At 34.2% G+C, this 24333-nt stretch overlaps 1 protein-coding gene across 3 annotated transcripts in view; it reads left to right on the top strand.

Annotated features, from left to right (window-relative positions):
• The window catches only part of LOC135840474 (suppressor of lurcher protein 1-like), a 275632-nt gene that overhangs the window by 159086 nt on the left and 92213 nt on the right, over nucleotides 1-24333 (top strand). For all 3 annotated transcript variants that reach the window (XM_065357040.1, XM_065357041.1, XM_065357039.1), the window contains one exon: nucleotides 8549-8612. In XM_065357040.1, coding sequence (XP_065213112.1) covers nucleotides 8549-8612 — 64 coding nt within the window. The remainder of the gene's footprint in view (nucleotides 1-8548; nucleotides 8613-24333) is intronic.

Below are 24333 nucleotides of genomic sequence, written 5' to 3'. Positions count from 1 at the left end.
AAAGTAAAAAGGGCCCAAACTGAATGATGCAGTTTGGCCCTAAGACAGTTTGCCCCTTTTTACCTTTTCAATTCTGGCTGTTACGAGTAAATAAAAGCATGTTTTGCCCTGAGTGAAAAACACCTTGAAAAATGCAGATTGGCCCTTTTTACAGAACACCGTCGTTGTTCAAATGACACGTTCAAGTTTTACGCAAACCGCATTAAAAACATGTTAATAAATTTGCCTAACCAGTTTGCCGTGAATACAGTGTGATTAAGGACGAAATCTACAACCCCCTTTCCGCATGAACGAAACAAAAATTGAATGTAGTTCTTCCATTCATCTTGTCTTCCTTCTTATTCAAGTTTATTTCAATGGCTCTGTTGACTCCCAGAGGGGCTCGTAATTTTGCTGGATTTGTGATTTCCTTTATTTGCGAAGCAGACAATCTTGGAAGGTTTATATTTTTGAACCAGTTATTTTAGCAAATCTGCTCGTGGAACCCTACTAAGATGTAATGAGGGATTTAAACTCGAGAATTTTTAAAGAACCTTTAATCGAATTTTCAAGGTGAAAATTCAACTTTTCATAATCAGCACAGGTTGAAAAATACAAAATGAAAAAATCACATTCAAGTCTCTTTGTTACCCTTTTTATCGAATTGAATTTTCAAAATGGGATCTTCAACTTTTTAGCAGCACGAACCTTTGGATGTAGAGGGGTAGTGTACTTTGTATGATAGATTTGTACTTTCTCACAAAAATATATATTATTTTTGTATCTTGTGTCTTGTGTAACTGAAAAAACAAAACTCAAATTTAAAGTGGCAGATTGATTGGGAGGTACTTAATGATTTTGATTTGTTTATAAATTCTCGTATACGTATTGGTTCATTTTTTGAATACACCCTTTTTTGTCCTTTCAGCCGACCAATTTTGAAAAAAAAAGTTTGAAAATCTGTGATAATAACAATTTTCTCCTTATTTCTCTAAATTATGTCCAAACTATGTAATTCATTTTATTAAATTTGTTTTTCCGAAACAAACTCCTAGTCCTACGTACCTATCGTCATACGATCAGCTTTCTGTACAATTTTCCACTCATAATTATGTGTTCTTGAAGCAGCAATAAGCTCAATTGTGGCAATATATGAATGGGAGTTAGAGCAATCGTTGTTAATTTTTGCTTCCAATTGAAATAACAAAGCGGGTACTTACATTATATTCTCGATGTTGTTTTAGTTGTATTGTATTGTTAGGCAATAATCTCCGTATACAATTCGCCATATCATACAGTGTGAGTGTATATGTGTACCTAGTATACCTACATGTAGAACATTGTCTTTATTGAAGCGTATAATTGTGGCGTTAGTGTTTATTGAGTAACATTTTCGTTCACCTCGCCATTTAACCACAATTTACGATAACTATTTTAATTATCGCGAAAAGCAGTACCTAGTCGACCTACCTATAGTTGAATGGGGGCTGCAGCGTCTCTTTAATTTCCGTAGAAAGGAAACAGTGGCGCTCTGTGATCAACTTAGTACGCAGTGTTTCCGATAGCATGAGGTATGGTTTTTTTCTCTCTCCTTGGGTACCTACTGGTGGTGGGTAAGGTGTATCTGTATATATAAGGTTGTATCCCGAGTGGAAAATTCTTAATAAGATTATAGAACGTGCGAGATTCTCACTTGGTACGTTTTCGTACAATTCTAACGATGACCTCTTCGTCGCACTTGGGATATCTTCTGGATAGGTAGAGGTACACGTTGTTATTTACACAAGACATGAAAATTCAAGCTAAGGTAACAACTTCGATGATTAAACCTTGAGGAGTGTAAATTGTGTAAGTGGTTTTTAGAAAAGCCGTTGCTGAATAATGCGTTTCCGCTTTTATGATGCACAAAAGACGAGGATATTTCCTCTCGTGTGTATTCCCTAAGATACCTAATAAGTTTATATACCTACCTACGTATAACCGTTCTAAGTAATGTATTCATTTACGTCATGTACACGTATATCTATCATTTATACACTATAGTATGATAAAAAGTAGGTACCTAGTACCTACTGATGTAGATTTGTCATTTTCTCTGCGAGTATCTAGTATTATGAAATAATATTACAAACGTTTATCCTCGTTAACTAAAATTAACCGAGGAATGATTTTGACTCTAATTGGATGTCATTAGGATTTATGTTATAATTGTTAAAAGTTACTTTTTAGTATTTTTCTCTCTTTTTTTTTCGCGTGGAATACTTCTTTTGACGAGTTCAGCTTACTGGAACGTAAAGCTTTTTACAATTTTCCAAGACGAATTTTTATGGAGGGACATTAACCGGCTTGTTAATGGGCGGCTCATGGAGGGGAGATTACACGTATTGGTGGTTTCACGAAGTCTCCTCTATTTGACATAGCCGAAATCGCTTTTAAAGACGACTCATGCGGAAACCTTATATTTTTAAAGAAAAAGAACATTAGAACCCCATTCACGTTGAAAACAGGAAAGTTTTACGAAAGTGTAGTACCCGTAGGAACAATTTTTCTAGGATAGTATCACCATCCAACGTCTTAAATCTCACACCGACATCGAAGAAAGAAGAAAAAAAATGTGTTCGAGTTTGTTTATGGTTTCTTTCTTTACCCCGTACAGATTACGCGCATTTTTTCCCTTCTTTTTCTCTTCACAGCTGGTAAAAAAATATATAATATTGAAAATCAACAGAGAGCTTTCGAAACACGCTTTGCGGCGCAAGAATTGCGAAAAATGTTTAATCGTAAAACCATATTAAAACATGATACCGAGAAAAATAAACTGCTTAGTCTATGTCAGCTTTCGTGTAAATATTTATTGTGGCTGAAATTTTGTAGTAATGCCAGGTAATTCGTTAAACTTCGCGTATAAAATTTGCTCAAGCGGAAGAACAAATATTACTCGGAAAAAAGGTTAATTTTATTAATGCCATTTTTGAAAATATCGTCATAGCTTTGGGTCAAAGTTTGTTCCATTTTTCACCCAATGTTTCAAAACGTTCGGCGAATAAAGTGTTATTTTGTAGTAAATATTTTCTGTTGCGAAACATTGTATGTACGAGTATCGTCTGGTCGACCATATTGTGTGGTTTTTAATCCGTAATGAAAGTTTATTATAATGAAAACCATTACGATGAATACACGTTGTTTCGTATAAGTGAGGGTGATTTTGAATGGATGATTCATACTTCGACTTTATCGAAAAGTTATTTTCGAGTAGGTAATATGTAGGTATTTATTAGATATTTCAGTGATTTTAGATGAAATTTTGTTCAAACCTTCAAATAAAAAATACTCACGCGGAAAGCTTACTTTCACATCGTATGAAGAGCTGACTGTAAAGCTGCCCTACTAAATGCCATACCAAAAAGTTTCCGCCCCTTAAACGTAGAATCGACAATTGACTATGGCAGAAGGAAATAACACCTGGAAAGAGGTTTTCTCTTTCACCTGTATTTTTGAACTGAAGGGTTTAAAAAAAGTATAGTATGAGAGTGAGGAAATTGTCTACACTCAATTTCCATTATAATGGAACCGCTTATTCAGTTTCTCCCAAAATTGCGAGGAAACTTGTCGATGTATATATTTTTGAAACCTTGCTGGTTTTGTTGATAGTTTTTTTTTTGATTGGTATTTTTTGCAGAAATTATTTTGAGATCAATTTGTAACCGTTCAACTGGTTTTAAAAAATTATTCGAGGTTGTGTGTGATGATATTTTGTATCAGTAGGTTTTTTTTTCCAAGGATGGAACCGCTCGAGCCGCCATTTTTGGAAAGGGAACTGTTAAAAACCACCATCACCAAAATCTCAGCTACCCAAATTGGTTTTTCGCAAATTTTTAAACATTCGAAATTGACCATTTTTGATGATTTAGGCTTTTTAAAAAATTTGTAGGCATATTTTTTTATGCGGTAAAAATTATGAAAATTAGTCCTGAAACAAACACCAACTCTCACAGCCAAATTTCACGGTTTCTGGTCATTCTAGAGTTCCCGCACTTTTTTCAATTTCTCAATCCAAAAAATCGAACCAAATGTGTATAAATTCGTTAAGATAGGTTGAGAATAATCCACAACTCGATTTTTATTTTCCTAAAGTAATTTCCACGTCTTCTGGAGAAATTAAAAAATGTCCTGGGAACTCTACAATGACCGGAAATAGCAAAATTTGGTTTGTTGAGTCAGTTTTGGGACTGATTTCCATCATTTTTACTGAATCAATAAATATATGTAAGTACATGTTTTTAAAAAGCATAAAATTCCGAAATGGGTCAATTTTGAATTTTCAAAAATGTAAAATCAGGCGTGGACGGGTTGGTTGGCAGCTCCTGACGGATGCACCGAATGGGTTCCTTAAAATTTTACCCCCCTCCCTGGTATATTTCTTCTTCTATTATTTTTTCACAGGTTCGGATACTTGAATGCGAATTGTACAATTGATTTTTCGTTCAATTTCACGAAAATAAGTCAACCTGATAAATGAAGTAGCTGAAGGTTTTATTCGGAGGGAGGTGTTGGTGACTGAAAATTTATAGACTGTGGTGAGAAAATATATCTATTTTGCAGAATAAAATGAGCGAGTTTTTAAGATGAAATGAAAATTTGCCATTTGATATACAGGGTGTCCACAAGCCTGGAAAACCTGTAAAAGGCAGGGAGTAATGGTCAGTCTGGAAAAGTCAGAGGAAAGTCAGGGAATTTTGGTTTACAGCATTTTTTACTCAAAAGTCAGGGAATTTTGTGAAAGGTTACTTTAAACAGATTTTTCCATTTCTCATAATGAAAAAATTCACCTTCGCTTTGCTCAGGCAATTTTTTCGCTGGTTGGTTTTGTCATAAATTGCCAAATTCCCAGAGTCTTGTTTTTTGCAAAAATTGTTGAATTATTGCATTTTATCAACTTATGATTTATGAGTATCATTAATAAATCTCGCTCTTTAACGCTAAAACGTTTCGCTTTTTTTTGATAAAAATGATCAAGAAGTCCTGCCTTTTACTAAAATTGTTGTGGAAGTCTCGTTTTCTGTCAAAAATAGCAAAAAGTCTCGCTTTTAGCCTGAATTGTGGAGAATTTTCTTCACTTCTTTTTTTTGTAAAAAAGATGCTAAGAATTGTGTTGTTTTTTGCACCCGAAAACTCCCACTCTTTTCCAATAATAGTTCTAATGTGTCGTTTTTTCGCCAGAAATTGCTAAAAAAACCGTTTCTTTTGCTGAAATTGTCAAAAGTCTCGTATTCATTGCCAGAAATCGCAAAAATTCTCAATTTTTGATGTAAAATTACAAAAATAAAATCACTTTTTTTCAATCAAAAAGTTGCCAAATGTTTTGTAGTTCAACTTTTTCGGCAAAAATTGGAAAAAGGAATTGCTAAAATGTCCTGCTTTTTGCTGAAAAACAAGTTTCTATCGAATTTCATTTTTAAATTTTAATTAAAAACGAAAAATTCTGTTTTTTTTTTTGATAATTTTTGTTTTGCATTAAAAATGTATTGCCTATGTTTTGTCACTTTTTTTGGCTAGTTTTTGGTTACTTTTTTGAGTGTTTTAGGTTATTGTAGTCGCTTTTTTCGGGGAAAAAAATGTACGAGCCCTGGAATTTCAAAAAACTATTGATTAAATTTGAGTAATGTTGACATTAAAGAAATACATTTCTTCATGAAGTCGTCCTTTTTTGGGAATTGTAAATTTTCCACAGCTTTTGCCCTCGCTTCGCTTGGGCCATTTAACATCAAAAAGACAAAAAGACTAGGAGACTAAAAGACGAAAAGACGAAAAAATGAAAAGAAAAAAAACGAAAAGACAAAAAGACAAAAAGATGAAAAGACGAAAAGACAAACAGACGAAAAGACGAAAAGATGAAAAGACAAAAAGACGAAAAGGTGGAAAGACGGAAAGACACACATACCAATAGTTTCAAAAAACCAATAGGTATTTTTGTCATACTTATGGTTTAAACATGGGGCCCCGGGGGCTTTGGTGTCTTGGTGCCCCTGACGATCGCCAGTCAACACCATAGGCTAGTCCACCCTAATAAGTAGGAATAAGTTTTGGGAAAATCTCAACTGACGTATCGTAACTTTTGTAGAATTTATTTTTCTTTCCTCACTGAGCCTTTTAAAGATCTCCTCAAAAGTGGAAGAGGAATTGGTTCATCAAAATAAAATCGAAAATTCATCCTAAAAATTGTTATTTCTACTCAATTAGCTCAAGAAATGCAATATTAGAACCCATAGTATAATTTTAGGTCCAAGCAAACTTAGGTGCCTTTGTATTTTTCAATTCTGGTGAATTTTCAAAAAATATCAAACTTGGGCCAATGGTGAAAAAAAAGTCGAAATTTTACATTCCTACTCGTATTTAAGCTCAAATGCTGGAATTGGGTTTGTGACCTACACTTTTTCGCCATCTCTCCCTCCAATTGGATTGAAATTGATTTCAAGACATCCTCCCGGATAAATTGTTTCCACTTTTGAAGTAAGTTCATAAATAAGGTATAAAACATTTCAAGTAGATAGATATTTTTTTTTCAACGTGGGTCCCCCTATCTTGGTACATACTTGTGGTTCTACGTAGTCTTTGTATCAATCTTCCTGTACCCTATCTTGTCCAGGTAATCCACCTAGTGTTGTGGAAAAATTCTCCAACCAAGAAGTAAAGTCATCCGAGATTAAAAACCCCAAGAGAAATCCGAGTGGAAAAATTCCACTGGCATGTTAATACCCTTTGTATATCCGCAATAATTACTGGTATTCGTTTGAAAGAACGCGAACAGTTGTTTGATTTGATTTGGGTCTTTATCTTACACCTTTAGATTCGACGATTAACTATCGATGGAGTGAGTTCAAAGAAAAGCGGACTTGTATTCGAAGGTAAAAATAGAGAGGGAAAAGGTGCCGGCACATTTCTACGGCTTTTTCAAACAAATTTCAATTGTTTTTCACGTTCACAGTTTGTCACATCGCATCGTCGAGTGAATCGCTTTGTGTTTGAATTTTTCATTGTGAGCTTTTTCACGCCTGCTTGATCCTGTAACGCAATTACCGATTTAGGATCGAGTTGAATTTTCAATTAAATTTAAGAAATTTAAACTCTCGAAGCGAAGCTTCAGTAAATAGCCGATTCGTATCGAATTATCTGCGATAGTGGAGCTTTTTTTCCTTTTTCTCTCTCTCGAAAAACGTCGCACATATTTTTCATCTTTTCTTTTCGGCGGCGCAGCGATGGATAATTGAAAAATAAATCTACGCTGCGAAAAATAGCCTAGAAACAAGTTGCCAAGTTGAGATTAGAACCAGCTATTCTGCAAAAATGTATTCAAAAGGCTCGAAAAGTAGTATTCTACTGATCTTATATATTTTCACGCGTTTTCCCTCTTTTTTCTTCGCGATACTCGTGAAGAAACAATGAAATAAAAAAGTTGCTTGTTTATATGAATTCTGTATATAGCGCAACCGAGGACAGAAAAAAATCAGCTCTTTTTTTCCCAGCGGTCTTGTCTCCTTCAGATTCATCATTTATCATTCTTGAAACCACGTCGGAGGAGGAAATTTTCTCGACGTGTTTAAAAAAAAGAATTTTTTTGATGGGGTGTTTTTTCACGAGGGGAGTATTACGTTGATTCTTAATTACCAGTCGGGTGTATTATTTTTATAGGTTGCTATAATGACTTATGCTTTTCTCTGTTCCTATCAAAAACAGTTTGGAAACGATACGGAAAATGTAACCGTCTTGTAAGATATTTCTGAAGCGTATTGAGAAAAAAACTGCCTCAAAAACAAAATTTTATTGCATTCTGGTAATTGTGACCGGAAAATAAAGTTTAGAGGATGGTTACCTACTTTCCTATTGTTGCATGAAAAAATAAATGTTTTATTACAAAGTTGTATCTAACTGTCGTCGTGCAAACTTGGGGTAATATCTCAACTAAAACATTCCTTTAAAAACTTAACTCATTTATTTAACGAATAAACAAAACAAAATGCGAAACTTGGAATAGCTGAGAAATTCTACGCAAATTACACGCGTATAAAAGCTCTTGCAGCGGTGATAATTTGTGGAAAGCTTTTTAATTCGATGATAGAGAGTAAGTAATTTTTTATTGTGAATCTGCTATGTATATAGCTCAGTGTACGGTCATCGAATACAAATTATCGGCGTGAAAATCGTCGCAACGATGCAAATAAATTTCGGTGTATAATATTCGCCGGTTACACGTGCATAATTTTTTAATTGACCAAATTGTGTGCGAGTAATTTCTACGTTTAAGCATTAGTATTCAAATCTGCCGCGTGGAAGCAGTAAATAAACGCACATTAGTTATTACTTCCGCGAATTCAATTGTAGAGATGAAAATACACCCTAACATTTTAATAGGATTACACGTGGAATATTCGTACAGTATCAGATTTTATAATCTTGAATATTAAGCGAAAAGGTACACATATGAATTTCGGTTTTGTATTTGTTTTATCTAGACTTTTGTTGGTATTTATACAGCGGAATTAATTAATGTGTCAATTTCTTTTTGTTGCAGGTTATGATAACATTAATTTTCGTTCAAGTAATCGTGGATGAAGTTGAAAACGAAGTTAGCCCACGTAAGTTGAATTTGTCTTATTATAACGTACCTATTATGCAACTTATCTTCGGTTAATTGTGAAATTTTTTACTATCGAAAGTTGAAATAAATTTCTGAATAGGTGCCCATAGGTAAATACCATTTAATATAGAGAGGGGAGGAAATTTAATCGCACATATTTTTTGTGAAAAATGAAACGCGTTGAAAAATAGTTTTTAAGTACCTAGTCCAATTATGAAGACAATAACACATTCAGATAATTTCGCAAAAAGGAATAAAAGATGTCTTACTCGTACCCAAAAAATGTCAACTTCGAGGAGAACTGAAAAAAAAAAGAAAGAAAGGAATGAAACAAGGTCGCAGGGTTTAAAGATTTGCCAACTCATTCATTTTCCTTAATCCCCAAATACGATTTTCTCATTCGAAAAGGGAACAACTACGCCCCTGATTGAAGATATACGGAGATGTGAGTAAGATATATGATTTGAGAAATTTTACTTGTTCGTTTCCCAGAAGTAGTTCTCTGTCTTTTTTATGCAGTTTTTATTTTGGCGAGTGTTTTGTAAGATGTACTTGGTACTTTTGTTGTAAATACTTGGCTTTTGCTGTACGTGTAATTTTTAAAGTAATCTCGGGAGTATATAGAATACCTACTCGTAGAATTCACTGGATTGTGTTGGAATATTTTATGAAAAAAAAGAAAAAAAATGGAGAGAGTCTTAAACATTTAAATCGAAGATATGTATGTAAATTTGATAATTTTTTACTAATCAGAGCCTCAAAAGTTTATTAATTAATCAGGATGTACAGTCTCTGGAAAACCAGAAAAGGTCAAGAAATTTTACCCCTCTGGAGAACCTTGAGATATTTCAGGAAGTTTTGTGATTTCTACTTCAGAATGATTGGATTTTATGAACTATACATGCGTAGGTAATTGGTGATTCTATGAAAATTTAAACAAGTTCTTCTGTTTTTCTTGTACAAAAATTGCCATAAGGTATACGCGAAAAAAAACCAAGATTATAATCCTCCTCCTGCCATGTGTGATGATGGTTTTTTTTAAAAAAATTTTCTTAATCGTAAAGAAATACTTTATTTTGACATGGATGGATATGTTTTTTGCACCAGGAGTCTGTCCACAATTTTTAAGACTCTGATTTTTAATGATGCTCACTTTCGAAAACTTGGAAAAAACCGTGCTGAAGTTACCGATTGAAAAATTGATCAGTTCTTAATATTTCAAGTACCTGTATCTGATTTATTAATTTCTCAAATTTTCAGGTAATTCAACTTCTCACATGCCTCCTCAAACGCACCGAAGTTTCCATTAGTCGAGGGGCCCGCATAAGGATCACCTGCACCCCCTGCCGATCCTCTGGGGCAACTTTTTTCTTAAAGGGGGAGTTCTGAGGAACATTTCTAGCCCTTGTCCTCACAAAAAAAGTAGCCCTACTTACAAAATGGCGGCCATTTTGATTGACAGGTCAGCCGAAATCGCAGATTTTGCGTCCAACATAGGACTTGCACAAAAATTTTTTAAACCGTACAAACGCAGAGCGAAAGATCAGGCAAAAATTCATCATCTGTCAAAATTTCAAGTGCTGACGTACCTTTTTCGATTTTTGGTGAATTTTTGTAAATCAAATTTAGGCCAAAAAATGAGAGAAAAAAATCGAAATTTTACCAAATTGACCAAGAAAGCTGAAATTTGGAGTATACCATATTTTCGACATGCCAAATCGATTGGAAATTCTTAAAAACCGTTTTGAGCAGTTCCGGAGCCTCCAGCAGATTTTTGAAACTCGAAATTCCCATCAAATTTCATCAAACGAAGATGGAAAGCCGAAATTTACTCTGCAAACTAATTTCAATACGCTACGAAGCCAACAGCAGGTGGATTTCAAGTCGTTTTGAAGCCTCCAGTGACTTTTTGAAAGTTATTGGAGCCTCCAGTAGATTTTTGAAACTTGAAATTTCTCCATAATTTCATTAAACTGAGATGGAAAGCTGAATTTTACTTCACAAACTGATTTCAATACGACATGAAGTCGACTACATGGTGGTTTCAAACATGTAGTTTTGAAGCTTCGAGCTACTTTTTAAATTTCAATTTTCAAAAAAACGCAATACAACCTTTCATAAAGTCGCTGGAGGCTCCAAAACGACTTTAAATCCTCCAGCAGTCGACTTCGTAGCGTATTGAAGTTAGTTTGCAGAATGAATTTCGTCTCTCCATCTCCATTTGATGAAATTTTGGGAGATTTCAAGTTTCAAAAACCTACTGGAGGCTCCAGTACTTTTCAGAAAGTCGCTGGTTGGCTCCAAAACGACTTGAAATCCATCTGCAGTTGGCTTCGTAGCGTATTGAAATTAGTTTGTGGAGTAAATTTCGGCTTTCCATCTCCGTTTGATGAAATTATGGAGAAATTTCAAGTTTCAAAAATCTACTGGAGGCTCCAGTAATTATCAAAAAGTCACTGGAGGCTCTAAAACGACTTGAAATCCACCTGCTGTTGACTTCGTAGCTTATTGAAATTAGTTTGTAGAGTAAATTTCGGCTTTCCATCTCCGTTCGATGAAATTTTGTGGGAATTTCGAGTTTCAAAAATCTGCTGGAGGCTCCAGAACTGCTCAAAGCGGGTTGAAACAGTTTCCAATCGATTTGGCATGCCGAAAATAGGGTATATTCCAAATTTCGGCTTTCTTGGTCAATTTGGTAATATTTCAATTTTTCTCCTCATTTTTGGCCTAAATTTGATTTTCAAAAATTCACCAAAAATCGAAAAAGGTACGTCAGCACTTGAAATTTTGACAGGTGATGAATTTTTGCCTGATCTTTCGATTTACGCTTGCACGGTTTAAAAAATTTTGTGCAAGTCCTATGTTGGAACGCGAAATCTGCGTTTCGGCTGACCTGTCAATCAAAATGACTGCCATTTTGTAAGTAGGGCCACTTTTTTTTGAGGGCAAGGGCTAGAAATGTTCCTTAGGACTCCTCCCTTTAAGAAAAAAGTTGCCCCAGAGGATCGGCAGGTGGTGCAGGTGATCATTATGCGAGCCCCCGAAATTTTCAATTTCAATTTCTTAGTCAATGAAATGATTAAATCAGGCGAATTTTTCTTGTTTTTGAAAATTATTGGTGCACGTAGCCCAAGTCCCCCCAAATTGGGCGCGGCCGGTTAGGTTAAAATTATTTTTCGAATATGGATTTTCTGGTCCCCATTTGTTAGTTTTTGGTCCAAAAAGTCATAATGATTGCTAAATATCCAAAACTTTCTAAAATACGAGTTTTAAAAATTTCAGGAGATTTATAACCCTCTCTTCTTCAGTTTGTCTCGAAATTCCAATGCTCAAAATGTGATTGAAGCGCCTACTCACTTGAACTTAAGTTAGTCAAAAACGATTTTTCGAACTTACTCTTCCAACAATCCTACCTTCATAAACTCCAAGAGTAAAATTTTGTAAATCATTAATTGATAAAATTCACTACTGAATGCTGATAATATTGCAATAAAATTTGAAGAGAAAATCAGTTCTTTGAAAGACTGGACATCCTGCTAATGCAAGCATCTAACAAAATCATATTTTTTCGCTCTAATAAAACAATGGTTTTATTTTTATTTTTTTGAAATATCCTAAGCCTATTTCAAAAGAAACGAAGTCCATTCGAATTTTTTTTTAGAAGAAATGTAGTTATTGAAAGAAAAAATTTTTATTGGGCGTCAAGATGACTGCAATAAAAAAATTTGACGTTTAAAAAATATATAATGTTCGCATTAATGTTTTTTGTACCATACAACTAAACAATATATATAGCTCTTGTCGTTCATTTAAGTGATTTAGTTTTTGCAAAAGACCCATCAGGGTGATTTTTTATCCGTATTTTTTTCCATTTTATCGGATATATTTTTTATTCAACTTGAAATTCCCGACTGCCGTGTGCAATTCGGTACTCGGACATTTCTTTTATCGTATACCTTCCTACGTGAGTACCTACTTGTAGGTACTTGTTAGGATTTCAATCGGCGATTCTAAATCGAATTAAGAAAAATCTAGTTTACGTATCTGTATACACGACTGTAGTATATCGCATGAAGCTTTAAATATATACGAGTACGTCGAATCATTTTCGCAACAGTGGTTTTCAGAGAGCGTTGTGAATAGATCGCGAGTATCTATGAAAATTATTTATGTGTCGAAGAAAAAATTGTTCGTACGTTGGAAGGAATACAAAATATGCGTGATATGAGGAGCATTACAATCGATGGAATCTTTCTCTTTCGACGAAATATTGTGAGCATACAGAGTGTCTTGTAAACGAGTAGTCCTACCTTGTATGTACAATATTATAGTCATTTTTATATTTTTAGGGAAACAAATTTTAAACTGAGACTTCCATTGCATATTATCAATCGTGTATTTGTTACTTTAAGCAATTTTCGCGATATTTTCATAGTTTAAACAATTGAAAAGAAAACACGTTTGTTTCATTGTTTGTTCAGAATGTATTTTTGTAAAATGTACTCATTCGGTTTTTTTGGGGAAAAGACAGAATCGTCATTTTCTCCGATGTTTTATCCTATTACACGAACCTAAAAGATGGAAGGGGGATGGTTAACAGCGATTCTATCATTCAAACATTTCGGATCGGTCATCAAAGCACTATAAAATGGTTGAAATACAATTATTTGGGGAAAAATCGGGATAATGTAATTTAAAAGGCTTGAAGGACAGCTCAGACTTCCTGGTTTTTCCATTACAGGACATGATTAATCCATAAACGATGCGCGCATCGACCAAAAGGAAAATGTACAGGCTATCTTTCGAATCTAAATTCACAATAGTCCATTGTATCGTAGATAAATTGAATTTTTTCGGCGAATACGGACAAGATGGCAGATTCAATGAAAATGAGCGAGAGAGAGAGAGAGAGAGAAGAAAAAGTCGAAATAAAAACAACGATATATCGAATAAAAACACATTTATAAAAAGGCTTTGCAATCACGTTAAATTTTCAATCGTTACAAAAGGTTGGGAAAAAAATCGAATTTTTTCGAACCATTCGCGTATATCGATTCGCAAAATAAATAATTCTGGGTAAAAAAAAAATATATATATGGCGAAGCAAAAAGGTGAAAACTTCTCAACACGACATTAACATTCTATTAGGCCATTAAAAAATACTACGACGAGGGCGACAAAATGGCCAATTTAAAATGACAATGAGAAAGATTTTGTTTTTGAACCCTCGCAACACTGGCATTGGCATCCTGCGGGAAAATACCCAAATAACATTATAAATATTGAAGCATTAGCTAATACCTTATAAAGGAACAAATTTTAAATCGTCGGGGAATACAGGCGGTACAACACGAGGTAATTTAAAAATTAAATCGCATTAAAGTCCATCGGCAATTCTCTACCATACGATAACGTAGCTACTAGCTAGATCTGATCCGAGTATCCCAGGTTAAGCGATTAATTCTCACCTTTAGGTGTATTGAATTCGAACGAAAATAACTCCTAGACGTCTGACGATTTGGAGGAGAAAAATCGTTTTAAAAGAAATAAAAAAACATTCTTTTTTTTTCCTCGCTATGTAATGCAAATGTAAACAGATTTATGTACATCCGATCCCAATTTTCTCAAGACTTATTGTGGATGCAGCGAATGTTATTTTGGGGCTGTCGAACGAGCCATGGGATTTATAGACACTATAGTATCTCATCCCTTCGTTGATATTCGAATAGTTTCCAGTTGAAATCCCAAAAGGGTTAAAATACTTTCGCGAAAACTGCCTTTGTTCTGTCGACTTAGCTTTTGCATATAATACCGAAAACTTTCTTTAGATTTTCGACACGAACCTAAGTTCTTTAAACTTTTAAGCAAGAATCAGTTGAAGCGACGAAATAAATAACAACCGCATTATCATATATTAACATAAAACAAGTATATGACTACGGCGACAGAAGAAAAAAAAAAGTTTCATTTATGATGTTAATAAAAAAAGAAGAAAAAAAAAGTCCTAATATGCGCCTTGATAAATATGTCGCGCAAAATATGCTACCTTATAAACTTTCTTCTGGGTTCTTATGCCTCTCTCTTCTCATATACATACATACAGCGTAATATACCTAGTGGTAGTATTTCGTCAGCCAGCGTCACCAAATGTCAGGGTAAGTTTAAACGTTTATTCAACTTTATACGGCGACATTTCCTATTCAGTGAAGTTCATTCATTAAGTACCGCTATTTACTTCTATAAGTTTATAACCCATAAAAGCCATCTGTTGCCCCGTCCTTTTTGCGTAAAATAGGTTTAATACTCGTATTATATAATTTGGAAATTAAATATTCCGCCGTAACCGTATTCCCATTAAATAATTAACTCAAATATTTTTATCCATTAGATACCTTTTATAACGATAATGAACTTTTTCACCCCTTATAGGTACAACCGGCAAACATAACACTACGTCACTATCTCACTACCCCCAGATGAGTACGATCATCAATTTTCGCCATAACTTATTCATTTCCACGTCGCTACTTTTAATGTTCATATTACATGTTCTGTATTATTCGTTTGTAGATGAATACTTGTGTGTGTGTGTGTGTGTGTGTGTGTGTGTGTGTGTGTGTGCGTTTGAGTGGGTTATACAGGGTGTCCTGCCGAACATCTGTCATTCTGAATCAAGAGGTCTACTGGGATGGAAGACATGGAACAACATAGAAATAGCACGTTTTTTGCTCGAGTTGGCACAGAACAGGGAAATGGCACGGTTTTTGTTAATTATAGCACATTATATTTTTGAAAAATTGCTCTTAATTTTAATGTCGATTGGAAGACAATGACACAGTCTCGGAATTACTGCCATCTTTGTTGTTTTCTACATACTCGTATGTACCTGAAAGCTGAAACTACAAAAATATATAAATGGGGAGGGGGACATGGGTAGTGAGAGAGCTGTTACCATGCTGTTGTCTTCAGTGGAGGAAGAAACTACCTACATACAAATATACTTGAAAGACTGAAAGCTGAAACAAAAATGGAAATACAGAAACAAAAGCTGTCACCATTCCTATGTTTTCCGTGAAGACAAAAACTTTGAAGAAATCTTCTACTCCATTCTTGAGAGCTGAAACAAAAAGCATACAAAGTTTAAAGATAAGGAATAGAACGAAGGGTCTCTCCAAGTATTTACCCAGAAGAAACCTCCCACTCTATTCTTGAAAGCTGAAACAAAAAGCTCAAGTATGAAGTTGAAAAAAAATGATAGGGATCATCAAGTAGATACTCAAACATCCTTAAAATCTGAAACAAAAAGCGATTTCCTTTTTTTTTTGAATGACTGCGAATAAAATATTATTACTGAAATATTTATAAAAGAGCGAAGATGAGTTTGTGATCCCTCTAAAGTCTCATTTTTGTCAAAATTATCAAAAAATCTCAACTTTTGTTGAAATTGTCGAAAAAGCACTGTTTTTGGTCATAATATTGTCGAAAAATACATTTTCTTCTGATGTTATCAAAAAAGTCCTTATATTTTTTGTAAAAATGAACAAAAAACGTTGTTGTTGGCCAAAATTTCAAAAATTCCTATTTTTGCCAAAATTATCAAAAAATCTTGACTGTTTGTATGGCAAGAGAATAAATGAAATAAGCTACGCAGATGACAAAGTGATCCTTGCTGGGACAGAAGCGCAGATGCGCAGGACTAAAATACGGAATGGAATGAAAATAAATGCAGGCAAGACCAAGGTGATGAGATTTACAAAAGGAGACAATAAAGAGGTCAAAATCAACATTGGAACACAAGAAATTGAAAATGTAAACCAATTCAGATACCTTGGAGCGCTGATAAACAACGATGGTAGAGATCATAAAGAAATTAAATCACAGATTGGAATGGCGAAAACTGCTTCAGGAAGTTCAGGACTAAAATACGGAATGAAAATAAACGATGGCAAGACCAAGGTGATGAGATTTACAAAAGGAGACAATAAAGAGGCCAAAATCAACATTGGAACACAAGAAATTGAAAATGTAAACCAATTCAGATACCTTGGAGCGCTGATAAACAACGATGGTAGAGATCATAAAGAAATTAAATCACAGATTGGAATGGCGAAAACTGCTTTCAACAACCTTGCCAATGTGCTGGGAAATTGAACGATGAGTATAGGTCTGAGGAAAAGAATTATGCAATGCTATGTTTGGACCGTTCTGAAGTATTTCTGCAAAACATGGACCATGAGTGCAGAATGCGAGAAGAAAGTATCCGCTTTTGAGATGTGGTTCCATCGAAGGTTACTACGGATCTCATGCTGGAAGGACTTCATTACCAACAAGGAAGTATTAGCAAGAATAGGAGAGGAGTGAAAAGTCATCATAGTTGAAGATATCAAAAACAGAAAGCTAAAGTATTTAAGTAGCTCATAAAGTACAAGAAAACGGTATTTTCATGCTAGCGGTACTGGGAAAATCCAAGGAAGATCGACAAGAGGGAGGAAACGATTGGAGCTGTTAACAACAAACACACTAGCCAACTCTCCCTGTAAGACCCTGAAAGAAATGATCAGATAAGCTAGAAACCCGGCTAATATAGATGGAAATATACGCTATCTCCTGTAAAGGAGTGCGACTACAACGACAACGTTTGTAAATTGCCAAAAAAGTCTTGGTTTTTTTGCCGAAATTGTGGAAAAATACCTTTTTTTTGACGTTATCAAAAAAGTTCTATTATTTTTTGCAGAATAAATGAGCAAAAATGCCAAAATTAACCGAAGAAGTCCTTGTTATGTTTTTTGCCTTTTTTGTCAAATTACTAAAAACTCCTAACTTTTGTAAAAATTGCCAAACAAAACTCCTGCTTTTGGCTAAAATGTTCCAAAAATCCTGTTGCCAAAATTGGCAAGAATTGTTGTTTTTGCCAAAATTATCCTAAAAAGTCCTGTTTTTTGCCAAATCACTGTCAAAATTTATTTTAAAAAAAAAAACATTTTTTTGCCAAAATAACTTAAAAGCAAAGACTTTTTTTTGACAAGTTATCAAAAAAATTCTGTTTTATGCTGAAATGGTCAATAAAAATCTTGTTAATTTTAGCTGAAATAGTCTGAAAGTACAGCAAATTGAAATTTGTATTTTTTGCAGTTACTGATTTTGAGTTAGACTTTGAACAATTTTTGGATAATTTGTACAGTCTGGGTAACTTTTTGTAAGTTTCACTGTCGATATTTTCATTTTGAAGATTTTTTTCACCAAGCATTCTGGAAACGTGTTTAAAATGAAAAGAATGTGAGAATTGCAACTGAATTGCGCTGACCTCTATTTGATTTTTTTTTTGGTATTTTTTTATTCACAGAGCTCATGGTTACCTACAATCCGTCCTAACTTCAGTAGATGAGCGTTCTGACAATCTTTTGAACACGTTTTCTAGGGTGAAATTTGACGCTAAACAATTTTTGTTCTGTACAGTTTTCGCATATTTCGCATAATTATGTAAAAAAACGCGTAAAACTCGTATTTATTTTGATTTTATCGATTAGTAGGAAAAAATTACTCTTAAAAAGATACATTTTGTCGAAAACAGTTTTTGTGATAAACCCTTCAATCCAGAGCTGTGGCGGTTCAAAGTTTTCTTTTGTTGATTTTACCTCCACCACTATGATAAAAATTTTTGAAAAAAATTGTATTGAAAGGCTCAGGCTTCCCCTACACATTTATTTTCTCCCCACTACTCATGGATACAGAATTTTTCTCGCAAAAAACGCCTTTTTTGGCTATATTGCCCAAGAGTGGTGGAGTGAGGGGCGGAAATTCCAATCGAAATTTTTTTTGGAGGTATCCAACGATAATCCTTCATGATTTTCCAAATCTGAAAACAGGGCCATTTCGCCTATCTTACCTGAGAATACCTATCCTTTAATGAAATTTTTTGCATCGGGTAGTTTTAAAAACTATATGAACTGTGAGGTGTCTCGATTGAAAAATCAATGCTTTAAATGGAAATTTTCTTTGAATAATAAAATATGAAAAAGTTAGATAGGTACTTTACTCATCCTATTGGACCTTTGGCATGCCAAAAATTCGACAAAAAGTTGCTCGAAATGAAATTTCAAACCCGAAAATAAATTCAAAATATCGATTTATCGAGATATTAAATTAATCTTTCAGGATTCTACATGGACTAAGTATATTTGTAGTTACCTAGCTACTTATGCACTTGGATGCGTTATTAAACTTTATCTTTAACCGGGTGAGAAAAAAATGGTACGCGACGCTGCAGCACAGCGTAGGCATGCTTTTAAAGAGAAACTTTTATGAGAACAATTTCGCAAAACTCTTATCGAAGCGAAGCCGGCAGCATCCGTATCTGGAACAATTTCAAACCATGTATAAAAAATAAAGCTAGCTGATTATTTTTTCATCAGAAATCTAAAGCAGTTTTCCAGTCGAGTTCCCCGCATTGGCGATCACTGGTAAAATGATTCTTCTCTATTATAAATGAAAGCTTCGTGAAAATCATCGTACCTATTCTCGATGGTGCGGCGAGGGGAGAAAAACACGAGAAAAATTTCAACTCCCTTGGATATGCATTAAGTGCGCATTCAAAAATAACTTACAATTTTTCAAATCTTTCGAAAGCATTTACCTAAAATGAAGTCCAGCATTTTACGCGTTAGAATTCAGAAATATTTCAGCATCAAATTTCATCTTTCATTCGATTCTTAACCCTACTATGAGTAAAACTAGCGTGAAGATTTTCGTTTGTTTTTTGGACTTTTTGAGTTGTGAAAAATTAATACCTACGCCGAAGCTTTGAAAAATTTATATCCGGTGTGAAATTGGAGATTGAAGTTATTTTTTTCAAACACCTAGCGCGTATTTTCTTCGAAGCGTGCGAAAGTTTTGTTTTGTTGAACTGAAAGGCGGAGAAACATATTAAAAATTATTTTTTAAAGTTATCCACTAAATATATAGAGCCGCTTTGCGAACTAGCGCTTTTCCAAGGGTTTTGCGTCGAAGTATATTTCGTTCCGAGCTTTTATATGAGAAAATTTCAACCTGCGAACATATGGGCTTGGTTTTTTTTTTTCGGTCCGAAATCGTGAATCTGTTTGGTAGGTACTTGGAAATATGTACTGGGTACCTACTGGTGTTGGTTTGGTAATCCCAGTGGTTTGATTTGATTTCTTGTTCGGTGATTTTGTTTTGGTGAATTTTAAATTTATACTTATATTTAGCACGAAATTTATAGGTGCTTATAGAATGTGGCGAAATTGTAGCAGTTTTACGTGTTCACGCCCAGCTCTTTGTAAAGCTCTTCAATTTTTTTAATGGAGTACTTAAAATTAAAAAAAAAAAAAAAATTTGTCAGTTTTCATTTAGGCATAACTATAACATGGTTTCCCCTATGGGAAAAATTTCTAAAGTAGTCTATTTCTTAGATGAAAAATATCAAAATTGGCAATTTGTTGAATCACAAATCACGTTTAGTTCGACGATATATTCAAAATTTCAATCGTTCAATGTCTACGTTATGAAGTATCAAAATATTGAAACATTGTAAAATATTCTAATCAGCTTCACCATACGTAAAATAAAAAGTATCTGATATCGATATTTACCCTCGCACAAAACAACATTGTATTTTTTTTTGCATACTGATACATCAATCATGGCGAATCCCGATTGGAGAAAATTCAATAATAAATCAGCATTTTTATTTGCATTCGCCATCATTTATAATGCTTTCACACGATGATTTTATTCGCGTAAAAAATATTAAAATCAAGTTTTTATCATACTGTAAAATGATTCTTCCTCGATGATTGATATCACTTCACTGCATTAAAACGCGAATTTAGATTTGAAAAAATCTCATCGTATTTGTACGTATGTTCATATTAATGATAATCCTTTTTATCATCATATTATCACCATAGTACATAGTAGGTACACTTGTATAGTACGATGAAAACCCTATTTAACATATACTTGTACGATATAAGGCGGGTCTAGGTACTTGTATAGGATGCAAAAATACAGCAAAGCTCATTTCACCGCCTGTATTCGATTTTTTTTCAACAATCTGAATAGTATTACAAAATACAAATACACAAACGTATTGAAATATTATTATCAAAAACATGCGAAAGTGATCGCTATCTGAAAAAATTCAATTTTAGCAGGAAATTCCCATTTAAGCGAAGAATTCTATTATCATGTGAAATTGCCTACACGCAAACTTATCACACTTTACCTTTTATAGATTTTATTTTTTAATTCCAAACGCGAAAGATATAGCTTATATATATCTGAACGTATTGAATTTTCAATACGGAATTTCCATATTTTTTTTATTTTTTATTTTGGTAAATATCGAAATTGAAGATAGATTGAAATAAAATTTTATATGCGCATAAAAAGTATTTGATTAAAATATTAAATTATTTGTTCCTCGACAATAGATGCGTCGGAGAATTGAAATATACAAGTACATCGTATAATATATCAGTCTTACGTATACCTACACGTATGGCGAATACATTTTTATACTCGATCTATGAAACTGGCAACGAAGTAATTGGTTTTCAAACGTTATGAACATCTAATCTAAATGTAAAGTGTACCTAGACTTACGTAGGCAGGTATGCATTATACATTACACGCTTTAGGAATATAAGCCGTAAACCACACACACTGAGATATCATACTCAATGCAATGAATAAGGACTCACCATAGATCAAGCTTCATTGCAATCCTAGACGTACCCGTATATAAGACTTGAAATCTCAATACACGTATAAAATGGTTAAAAAGTTGTGAAAAGTTTCCATCTCTGTGTAGGTATAAGGTAGATGTTTTGGTTGCTCCTTTAATAATCTTCCCTTTCTCTCATTTCTCAGTATGAGTGAGACGACTGAAGCAAAAGCCAAATGGTACAGAGGCGTCTTATATTCTAAGCATAATTGCTCCTATATGATCCGACGCTCAAGTTAATTAGATGCACGTACTGTTTAACTTTGACTAAATAAACTTTTTGTTAGAGCTACTAACGTACTTTTCCATTAGGCGAATATTATGAGATCGTTTTGCATAGGTACATTTTCTTCACACGTGCATATAAATATATTCGAAGCATATAGCTAGCTACTCGAGCAATTATTATAGACTCTGCGCCGACGACTGGAAAATTCTAGCTTAATGTTCAAATCTATGTACCTATATTCACGAAACACCCAATTCCTACCTAACTATATACTATTTAACGTAGGTAATATGAACAACTAATCTCTGACCTGTATTGAATGGACTCATATGCAAAAAATGAGAATATTTTTTTTTTTGCCGAACCCAACTTTGTTTATCTACAGGGAATGATGTATAAAGGTTTGTTCGACAACAAAAACGTGCCATTGGATAAAAAAGTAATCTCGTACGAATGAAGATCTCTTGGGGAATATCTAGATCATTTTGCTGTGGGAATAAGTGGATAATGTTGCACTTGAAATTTTCAACTTTTCTGTTCTACTGTAGGAAAATATTCGAAGTTTAGTGCGTTGAGAAAAATTGATCTACCTGTATAAAAAAATTAAAATTTTCAAAATTAGTTGGTGGCAGAATTGATTATTTTTAAAGTAATCTTATGATGTCACCATTCATTTGAGGTCATTTTTGAGAAACTGGGATAGCTGGAAAGAACTTCATTGCTCTTGAAGTGGTATTGTTATTTTAAATAGGTAGTTAATTTGATACCTAATTTGTAATTCCATAATTCTCAGGCAATGCGAAAAACAGAATGGGTTTTATTTGTAACAAAGACAATGAACCCACTTGGTGACTTCTCCACCAGAAGTCACCAGAAGTCACCAAGGGAGTCACCAGGCATTCAAAAAAGATTTCAAGGGCCATGAGGATATTCTGGTGATTTCTTCATCAACAATTTGCCCTAAAAAGTCAAAAAACTCACTTGGTGACTTCTTGTGAATAATTCATCAGAAGTCACAAGAATTCACCGAGGAGTAACCAGCCATTCAAAAAAATTTTCAAAGGCTCTCTGAGGACATTCTGGTGGATTTTTCACCAACAGTTCGTCTTAAAAAAGACAAAAAACCCACTTGATGACTGCGGGTGATTCTGCCACCAAACAGTCACCAGAATTCACCAAGGAGTTACCAGGAATCCAGAAAAATTTCCAAAGGCCCCGAGGAAATTCTGGTGGCATTTTTACCAACGATTCGTCTTGAAAAAAACAATAAACACCCACTTGGTGACTTCTGGTGAATCTGTCACCAGGATTCACCAAGGAGTCACCAGACATTCAAAAAAAATTTCTAGAGTCATGAGGACATTCTCTTGATTTTTTCATCATAAACTCACCTAAAAAAAGTGAAAAACTCATTTGGTGACTTCCAGTGAATCTTTCACCAGAAGTCACCAGAAGTCACCAGCCATTCAAAAAAACTTTCAACGGCTCTGAGAACATTCTGGTGGATTTTTCACCTACAGTTCGTCTTAAAAAAGACAAAAAAACTCACTTGGTGTTTTTCTGTGAATCTTTCACCATAAGTCACCAGAATTCACCAAAGAGTCACCAGGAATTCAAAAAAGTTTTCAAGGGCCATAAGGATATTCCGGTGGTTTCTTCACCAACAATTCGCCATAAATAAGAGAATAAATCCACTTGGTGACTTCTGGTAAATGATTCATCAGAGGTCACCGGAATTCACCAAGGAGTAACCAGGCATTCAAAAAAAAGTTCTAGGGTCATGAGGACGTTCTCTTGATTTTTTCATCACAAATTCATCTAAAAAAAAGTCAAAAACTCACTTGGTGACTTCCGGCGAATCTTTCACACGAAGTCACCAGAATTCACCAAGGAGTCACCAGGCATTCAAAAATAATTTCAAGGGCCAAGACGATATTCTGGTGATTTCTTCACCAAAAATTCGCCATAAAAAGACAAAAAACTCACTTGGTGACTTCTGCTGAATGATTCATCAGAAGTCATCAGAATTCACCAAGGAGTAACCAGACATTCAAAAAAAAATTTCTAGGGTCATGAGGACGTTCTCTTGATTTTTTCATCATAAACTCACCTAAAAAAAAGTCAATAACTCAATTGGTGACTTCCAGTGAATTTGTCACCATAAGTCACCAGAATTCACCGAGACATTCAGAAAAATCTTCAAAGGTCCTGAGGACATTCTGGTGGTTTCTTCACCAACAATTCGCCGTAAAAAGACGAATAACTCACTTGGTGACTTCTGGTGAATCTTTCATCAAGCAGTCACCAGGATTCACCTAGAAGTCACCAGACATTCAAAAAAAAATGTCTAGGGTCATGTGAACATTCTTCTAATTTTTTCATCATAAATTCACCTAAAAAATGTCAAAAACTCACTTGGTGACTTCCGGCGAATCTTTCTCCTAGAAGTCACTCGGATTCACTAAGGAGTCACCAGACATTCAAAAAAATTTCTATGATCATGAGGACATTCTGGTGGTTTTTTCATCAACAACTAGTCGTAAAGTAAAATCCGAAAATCATTGGAAATTTTGTAATTTGCTGGTAACGTGTTATCCAAATCTATTTTAAAATTTTTTGTAATTCGCAGGTACCTAATGCAAAATCCCAAAATTATTTTAAATTTCATAATTTTAAAAATTCGCAATCAGTGTGATATACTCGTAAATGGCCACAATCACTTTTACTCGTGAGAATACTCGCACT

Source organism: Planococcus citri, chromosome 3 (genome assembly GCF_950023065.1).
Source record: "Planococcus citri chromosome 3, ihPlaCitr1.1, whole genome shotgun sequence".
Classification (NCBI taxonomy): domain Eukaryota; kingdom Metazoa; phylum Arthropoda; class Insecta; order Hemiptera; family Pseudococcidae; genus Planococcus; species Planococcus citri.
Note: the sequence above shows the minus strand (reverse complement) of the source record. Positions and strands in the feature narration are given on the sequence as shown.